Source organism: Oryctolagus cuniculus, chromosome 18 (genome assembly GCF_964237555.1).
Source record: "Oryctolagus cuniculus chromosome 18, mOryCun1.1, whole genome shotgun sequence".
Taxonomy (NCBI): Eukaryota; Metazoa; Chordata; class Mammalia; order Lagomorpha; family Leporidae; genus Oryctolagus; species Oryctolagus cuniculus.
In genome coordinates this window covers 13,453,544-13,462,232 of record NC_091449.1, presented here as the reverse complement: position 1 = coordinate 13,462,232, position 8,689 = coordinate 13,453,544, and the positions used below count along the sequence as shown (strand labels likewise).

The 8,689-nt window shown below is 58.4% G+C and overlaps 1 protein-coding gene across 1 annotated transcript in view; it reads left to right on the top strand.

Annotated features, from left to right (window-relative positions):
- Positions 1–7,762: 7,762 nt before the first annotated feature.
- LOC100328948 (cytochrome P-450) overlaps positions 7,763–8,689 on the top strand; it is a 40,593-nt gene continuing 39,666 nt past the window's right edge. Inside the window, 1 exon segment of the mRNA NM_001171131.2 lies at positions 7,763–7,970. Coding sequence (NP_001164602.2) covers positions 7,800–7,970 — 171 coding nt within the window. The 5' untranslated portion in view covers positions 7,763–7,799.

Here is an 8,689-nt window from a genome sequence, read left to right as displayed (position 1 = left end):
ACTCTGGGGACCATGGGATGGATGTTTCGAATCTGAACAATTAGAGATTCTTAGAACCACGGGATCATCAAACAGTAATGGCTAAACCATCCACAGCGCCCTTCCAAGGCTTGGCGCTGTGCTGAGTAGCTCACGCACACGCCTGTATTTAAGCCCTGCTTTGTCATCCAAGTCGGACACCCCATTCCAGAGAGGTGGCGCAGCTTGGAAGTGAGTGTCTTGGGCTGGTGACCGAAGGCATTGACCCCAGCCCTCCCTGAGCCCTTATGCCACCAGCCTGCCTCACACCCAGACCACTGCTGCCACCCAACACCAGCCCTGCCACAGCAAGAATGCTCTGCTCACAGCCGGTCGGCACCGGCTTGAGGCTGCACAGGCATTGTGCAACCCAACTCCAGCCCACGGACAAGACAAACAGGCTCAGAGTCTCCAAGCCACTTGTCCCAGCTTTGGCTGGAACCCCAGCCTGCTGTCTGCCTGCCAAGTGTGGCTAGGGACGGTCGCGGGGTCTCAGCTCCCCTTGGAGGGGCTGTGGGCCACAGCCAGAACCCACTGGCAAGCCGGGCCGCTGCAGGGAGAGGCCACTTGGGACTCCATCCCTGGACATTCCTCCTGGCTTCCAGTGTTTCTCTCAAACCCCGGGGACAGGCTGTAAACACTGCGCACAGAGCAGGCAGTGGCCCTTATCTCAGCAGGAATTCTGACTGCGGGTTCTCATACCTCCCCTGCCCTGCTGGCGCCCAGCCAGCCCCCCAGAAAACTCCAGGCACTCCTCCCACCTCGCGTGGTGGATCCCCGCCTTGCCTGCAGGATCCCGTCCAGGCCTTCCCCTGCGTGTGCCCATGTCTCCCCTGTGCATGGGACAGGTGGGTGTCAGAATGGGTAGCAACCACGGTTAAGTTCAAACCCGACCAGTCCTGCCCCAGCCGTGAGAACCTGGGCAGGCACCTTGGCCGCCCTGTGCCCATCTCCCAGCCTGTGGATAGGGGTGTGTGTGTTTGCCTGTGTTCCGTTGCCACAACAAAATACCTGAGTCCCAGTACTTTACCAAGAACACAGGTCCACCCGTGCGTCCAGGGGTAGCCTGCTCTTTGCTGCTGCCTGGGATAAACACTGGTGTTTTCCAGAGGCTGAAATTCAAGATCAGTGCTCATCTCTGCTCAGCCTATGGAGAGGGTCCCCACGGCCACGCCCCGTCCTTTCAGGGAGAGAGATCTCAAGGAGAGGGGAAGCCAGGGAGAGGGAGCCACCTAGTGGTCAGGCTCTTTTGTAATAAAAAAGATTTTACTTATTTATTTACTTGGGAGGTAGAGGTACAGACAGAGAGAGAGGTCTTCCATCTGCTGGTCCACTCCCCAAATGGCCTCAATGGCTGGAGCTGGGCCGACCCCAAGACAGGTATGAGGAGCTTCTTCTGAGTCTCCCATGCAGGTGCAGGAGCCCCAGGACTTGGGCCATCTTCCACTGCTTTCCAGGGCAGAGCAGAGGCTGGATCTGAAGAGGAGCAGCCAAGAGTAGAACGCTGTCCATATGGGACGCCAGCACTGCAGGCAGAGGCTTTAGCCCACTCCGCCACAGCACCGGCCCCCAGGCTCTTTCTCTTATCACAGTTTGCTCTCTCAGGGGCTACCCAGGGACCCCCTAGAGCTACTTTCATCCCCAAACCTAGTGCCCACAAGGCCCCACTTCTTAAGGGGCCACCACCTCCACACCCTTGCACTGAGGACAAACCCCAGTGTGTGGCCCCTTCCCTGGTGGACAAGGATTGTTTCAAAGACCCGCTGACTGACTGGCGTCGCAGCTCACTAGGCTAATCCTCCACCTGCGGCGCCGGCACTCCGGGTTCTAGTCCCGGTCGGGGCGCCGGATTCTGTCCCGGTTTCCCTCTTCCAGGCCAGCTCTCTGCTGTGGCCCAGGAGGGCAGTGGAGGAGGGGCCAAGTGCTTGGGCCCTGCACCCCATGGGAGACCAGGAGAAGCACCTGGCTCCTGCCTTCGGATCAGCGCAGCGCACCAGCTGTGACGGTATTCGGGGATTGAACCAATGGAAAAGGAAGACCTTTCTCTCTGTCTCTCTCTCACTGTCTAACTCTGCCTGTCAAAATAAATAAATAAATAAAAGACCTGCTGAGGTCGTGTGTCCTGGGCCTGGGAGCTCCCAGCTGCTCTCAGATGCGCCCTGCCTTGTCCTTCCTCTAAAAATTCCAGGGCAGTCTGGGGGCCAGGGGTCTGAGCGACAGCCTAGATGTCCATCCCCGTCTCTCAATCGGTCCAAGGGAGGCGGCGCCCTCTAGCGGCCGCGCATGGGGACGGCGCCTGTCGCCGCCTGCGCTGCCCAGCGAGCCCGTCCTGCTCAGGGCCACGCCTGGAGCAGGAAGAGCATCCCCATAGGAGAGCCCCGCGGCGGCAAGGTGTGCACCTGCCCCAGGCCAGGCCCCTCCCATCGCCGTCTCGGAATCCTCCCGAAGGCTGCTGTGCTTTCGCCCATTGTAGGAACGGATAACTGGAGGCGCGCAGCCGGCCCAGGGTCCGGTCCGGGACAGGCAGAGGAAGAATCAGCCTCAGGGCAGCCAGCGCTGGGGAAGCGGGGCGGCAGCGCCCCCCGGCGGAGGAATGCCTGAACTGCTCCTTCGCTCCGTGTACCCGGAGGTTCCCGTCTCCAATGCCCACAAAGGCCAGGTCGGGCCCAGACTGAAGCCAGGAGCCAGGAACGCCCACGTGGTGGGGCGGGGGCCCATCCACACGAAAAAGACCGAGGAAGACAACAAAGGATATTGAAAAGATGGTGAAATTTAGAAAGGAATGCGCACTGCGGAAACCAAGGGATTCCTCTTGTCTGGCTTAACAACAGGCACAACACTCCCCACTTCCTAGAGGCAGAAGGGGGCGTGGCTCTGCGCCCGCCGCGTGTGGGCGTGTCCCGACCCAGAGGCGGGGCGGGGGCGGGGCTTAGCCTAGCTACAGGTGCCAGTCAAGACACCTGCCTGCCACATCAGAGCGCTGGGTAACAGTCCCAGCTCCAGCTCCTGACCGGCTTCCGGCCAACACAGACCTGGGAGGCAGTGCTGAGGGCTGGAGGGATGGGGTTCCCACCGGCCACGAGGGAGAGCTGGGTGCACTCCTGCTCCTGCTGTGGGCATCTGGAGAAAGAGCCAGCCCAGGGGAGCGCTGCTTGCTCGCTCACCCCCCACCCCCATTACTCTACCTTTCAAACAAACAAGATAACTCGCAAACTCCTGTGTTGGCCATCAAGGCGGCAGCTGTGAGTCTGGTACTCGGCCCCACAGGAAGAAGGGGCTGCTGCACACGGCCCAGCGCCCCAGGCCTCCGCATAAAGAAGACGTCATGGCCCAGAGAGTGGCATCGTGGCCTCCACCCTGCAGCGGGCTCCCGGGCGAATGCGGCTTCCTGCGGCTCCGGCTGCTCCAGCCTGACCAGGGGTGGGCACTCTTGCTTTCTCCTTGTGAGATGATGACACCGCTGTCCAGTGAGCTCCGCTCTGGGCCCCAGTGCTCCACTTCCCATACAGCTCCCTGCTACTGCGCCTGGGAAAGCAGCAGAGGGCGGCCCCAGTGCTTGGTCACGTGGGAGACCCAGATGCAGCTCAAGGCCCCCGGCTTCAGCCCGGCCCAGCCCCAGCTGTTGCAGCCATTTGTGGAGGGAACCAGCAGATGGGAGATCTTTGTCTCTCCGTGTCTCTCTGGAATTCTGCACGGCCGGGGGAGGGTTTCCAGGGAGAGCGCCGTGTTCTCCCTGATGCGGGGGTCAAGGTGGAATGAGAGGGCACCAGGGCGGTGGAAACTCACAGGGCATGTGGAGCTGTCAGAGCATCCCTAGAGGGACAGGGGAGGCTGATCAGGGCGAGTGTGCGGCCTGTGGCTGGGGAAGGGGTCGTCTGAAAGGGTTAGAGATGCCGCCCTCAGTGGCTGCCACAGGGCCGGTGGCGGCACCTGCTCCCAGGATCCAGACCAGCGAAAGGCCATGACTCACGGGCCCTGGGACTGGGGACAGTCTTTGCCTCACGTGGCGAATGAGTCCCAGACTGAACACGTCTCAATTCTTGCTGAACAAATCTCAGAAACAAGACCCAAAAGGATAAATGTGGGGCCGGTGCTGTGGTGCTGCCGGTAAAGCCACTGCCTGCAGTGTCAGCATCCCATGTGGGTGCCAGTTCCAGTCCCGGCTGCTCCACTTCCGATTTAGCTCTCTGCTATGGCCTGGGAAAGCAGTGGAAAGTGGCCCAAGTCCTGGGGCACCTGGACACATGTGGGAGACCTGGAAGAAGCTCCTGGCTCCCAGCTTCGGATCAGTGCAGCTCTGGCCGTTGTGGCCATTTGGGGAGTGAACAAGCAGATGAAAGACCTCTCTCTCTCTCTCTCTCTCTCTCTCTCTCTCTCCCTCTCTGTAACTCTGCCTTTCAAATACATAAATAAATCTTATAAAGAGTAAAGGAGATCCTCAGGCAGAAGGAAACAGAGACCTGCAGAGGAGGTGAGCAGCCCTGGGATGGGCGCGGTGTGATAAACGTGGGATTTCCCTCTATTAGTTCAATGCTTAAATGGATAACCAAACATTTAAGAAAAACATAGTAACAATGTAACACGAAGTTACAGCAAATGTAGATTCAACTTACCATGAGCACAGCCCAAAGGTCAGGACACACACAGCCAGGTTCTTGTCCCCACGTGAATGAGCTGAATATGGAACACAGGCTGTGAGACACTGAACATTGATTCTGTGTTTCGTAAAGCAGCCATAAAAACACAAAGCTCACAGTTATGACCAGCGAGTGACACAATGACATCATAAAATGGTGTGATAAGTTATACATGTATATCATGCACTTGAAAGCCAAAGCTAGGAGTCACAGCTACTGAGCCAGGAGCCAAAACAGAATTGCAGAAGCTACTGAACACTGAGGAAGGAAGAAACAGAGGAAAAGGGAACTAAGCACAGACAAGAGGGCACAAGCGGCAGGCCTTGGGGGTGTCCACTGGGTGCGAAGTCTGTGGTGCACAGTGTTCAGGAGCGTGCCTGAGGCCATGGGCAGCACTGAACCCTCTATCTATGCCTCTAGCTTTTCCCTCCTTGGCACACCCACGGTCAAGCTCAGCTTCCAAGTTAGGCACTAATGAAACGAGGGGTCTTCAAAAAGTTCACGGAAAATGCAAACAAAAGATAAGTTTAAGGGCCAGCGCTGTGGCGCAGTGGGTTGAAGCTCAAATCATCACTCCAATATTGGGCACTGGTGTTGCAATTGGCAGCTTAACTGGCTGCACCACAATGCTGACCCCAAGCAGAGACGTTCCAGAGCCGTGACCCTGGGAAGACCCCCAAGGTGCCATCATCCCTGGGCTCCCAGCTAGGGGCTCGAGTCCGTCTCCCACGTGACAGGCCACCTGCCACTCTCCCGTGAGCGTGTTCACAAATCCTTCTCCACCCACTTGTCTCGCAGCCTTGTCCAGGGATTTTCATACTTTCCCATCCAAATCCACTCCTGAACTTTGTGGTCATCCCTCTGTGGGAGGGAAGGGCTTGATGGCACTCATTTGCCTTCCTGGGGGCTCAGTGCTGCCTGGCCCGACACAGCGCCGTCAGACGGAGCTCGCTCTCGGCTCAGGTCTTCAGCCCACAGACTAATGCCTTCGTCGTCTCAGCCAAGCACTGACCACACTGTGGCCATAACTCTTGAGCGTGAGTGTGTTTCTTCCTGCCGGCTTCACGGAGAGACGGTTGGTGCTCACTGAGTCTTAGCAACCTCAGTGTAGGGGTTGTCTTCTTAGGTGGGGAACTCCGACCTTCTCATTACACCGCAGCTTCTCGTTGGCGTGTCAGGATTGCCAGCCCCAGACCGCTTGAGCTTTGGGGCCATTCTAAGTAGAGTAAGGGTTGCTTGAATGTAGGCACCGTGACGCTGTGCTGGTTGATCTGGTAACTGAGTGACTACTGGGGGGTAACATACACACAGCGGATACGCTGGACAAGGGGCTGATTCACGTCCTGGGTGGGATGAAATTGAATCCCACGACTCAGAAAGGTGTGCAGACTTAAAATTCTGTAAGTTGTTCATCCCTGGACTAGTTCCACTGTGGTTGATCACAGGGAGCTGAAGCCTCAGACAGGGGCAGTGTGGGACATTGTGGGTGGGGAGGGGTCTTCTCCACATTGGAGGTGGGTGGCTCCTTTGGATTTCTCAGGTCCAGAGCTGGAGGGAGTTTGCTTCAGGACAAATCATGTCTGGAGTCGCACCTGTGTCTGATGTAGGTGAGACTCTGGGCTTACAATTGGTGTTGATGCGAGTTGGGGCTTGAGGATGATTGGGATGGGATGGATGTGTTTTACATGTGATAAGGCTGGAGTTTTGGGGTTTCCAGGGCACAATGCTGAGGTTTGAACAAGTCCTCCCCTGCACGCAGGTGGAAGAATAACGGCCATGGCGGCAGTATGGAGAGGGAGGCTGGAGTGGGCGTTCAGCCCAATGGTCAAGACACCCACATCCCACACCGGAGTGCCCGGGGTCGACTCCAGGATCCTGCTCCTGACTCCAGCTCCCTGCCCATGCAATTTGGCTTCTAACAGCTTCCTGGGAGACCTGCATAGTCTTCCCAACTCTTGTATCCACCCTAGTCCAGTCCCAGCCATTGTGGGCATGTGGGGAGTGAGCCAGCAAGTGGGAGCGCATGCTCTCTCTCTCTCTCACACTCTCTCTCTCATGCACTGTCTCTCTCTCTCTCTCTCTAAAAAAATGTAGTGGGGCCCGCAAGAGGCGGTCAGGCTCCAGAGCTCTGCCTTCATGGAGGGATTACCGTTATGACAGGGGAGCACCCATTACCCCGGGAGTGGGCTGGGCTCCGGGGAGTTGGGCCCGTTGTCCTCCGTCTCCTGTGTCGCCCAGCCCACCAGGCCACCATCGGAAGCCCTCCCTGCACACTGGCACCCACAGGTGGGCTTCCACCTCCGGAACTGACAGCCAGATGCACGGGTGCTGGCTGTGAATGGCTCAGTCTCTGCTTTCTCCTCTAACAGCCAGACACGGACGGACACAGCCTCTGCACCCCTGGAGCTCAGCGCCTGACTGCAGGAACAGACACTGAGTCAGAGACAGAGAGCCAGAGGGACCAGGGAAACCCCAGCTGCTCCCAGACACAGAAGAGGCAGGGGACCTGCCCAGCTGTAGTCGTGGTGATCAGAGACCCTGGGGACCCGACGGGGCACCCTGCCAGCTCTGTCTCCTGCCCCCGCCCCTTCTGTTCCTGCCATTATTGCCGCTGTGGCTGTCACACAAGGGATGCTGGGAGCCTAGACACAGGAGGGATCGCCCTGAGCTTCTGGAGCCCCTAAAGAGTCTGGGGCCTGGAGGTGCCCAACATACCAGCACCCACACAACCCGCACATGGGAACCCCCTTCCCATCACAGGCACCCACAGAGACGCAGGCATGCGGGACAGACACCGGCAGGCCTGGAAAACCCACAGGCCAAACAGAGCTGCAGACAGACAAGTGCTCACTGCCTCAGTGGAAATAAACAAACTCTCATGTGCACTCTACACCCCCTCCACCTCCCCCTGCAGGTCCCTGCCAACATCCAGGAAGGGGAGGGGGCAGAGTGACGGCCAGTGAGCTGTCACTGGGCTGCCTGGGCAGGAAGTGTGCATCCTCTGGCTCCCATGTTCACACTGTGGTAATGAGGAGAGGAGAGGCGGGGACTGGGTGAGGTTGATTACTGGGTGGGGATCCAGGCTCAGAATAAAAGGCCCAGCGCGAGGAGGCTGCAGCAGGTGGACAGCCGACAGCCGAGACCATGGAGTTCAGCCTGCTCCTCCTCCTGGCTTTCCTCGCAGGCCTCCTGCTGCTTCTGTTCAGGGGCCACCCCAAGGCCCACGGCCGCCTCCCCCCGGGACCCCACCCTCTGCCCGTCCTGGGGAACCTTCTGCAGATGGACAGGAAGGGCCTGCTCCGCTCCTTCCTGCAGGTGAGACACAGATGGACGGGTCGGTCCTGGTGAGCCCTCCCTGCTTGGGTGCCTGGGGCTCACATGCCAGAGAGAGCCAGGCCTCCTTCCAGGCTCCTGGAGGGAGTGGGGGCGCTGGCGAGCAAGGGGCGCAGAGCCAGAGTGTGGTGGTGAAGGTGAGATTGTCACGGGTGACCCTGCTCAACTGGAGCTGCAGATGGACAGCACGGGGCATATGGGTGTGAGCCACGGGTGCTGAGTTTCACTCTCCCTGCCATGATTGTCACCTCCTTGGGTGCCCGCCTGTGCCTGGAAGAGTATGAGAAAGGGCGGTGAAGGTAAATCATCAAATAGATTGTTGCGTCTGCCATCAAGTGAGAGCAAAGGCCAGCCAAGCCAATTCCAGGACAAAGGGGATGAGGGAGGGAGAGGAGGAAGGGAAGCTGGTGCGCATGCTTGTCTTTTTTTTTTTTTAAGATGTATTTATCATTTGAAAGTCAGAGTTACCCAGAGAGAGGAGAAGCAGAGAGATTGAGGGAGAGGTCTTCCATCTGCTGGTTCACTCCCCAAATGGTGCAATGGCCAGTGCTGCTTCGATCTGAAGCCAGGAGCCAGGAGCTTTTCCTGGGTCTCCCATGTTGGTGCAGGGGCTCAAAGACTTGGGCCATCTTCCACTGCTATCCTAGGCCATAGCAGAGAGCTGGATGGGAAGTGGAGCTGCCAGGACTCGAACCGGCGCC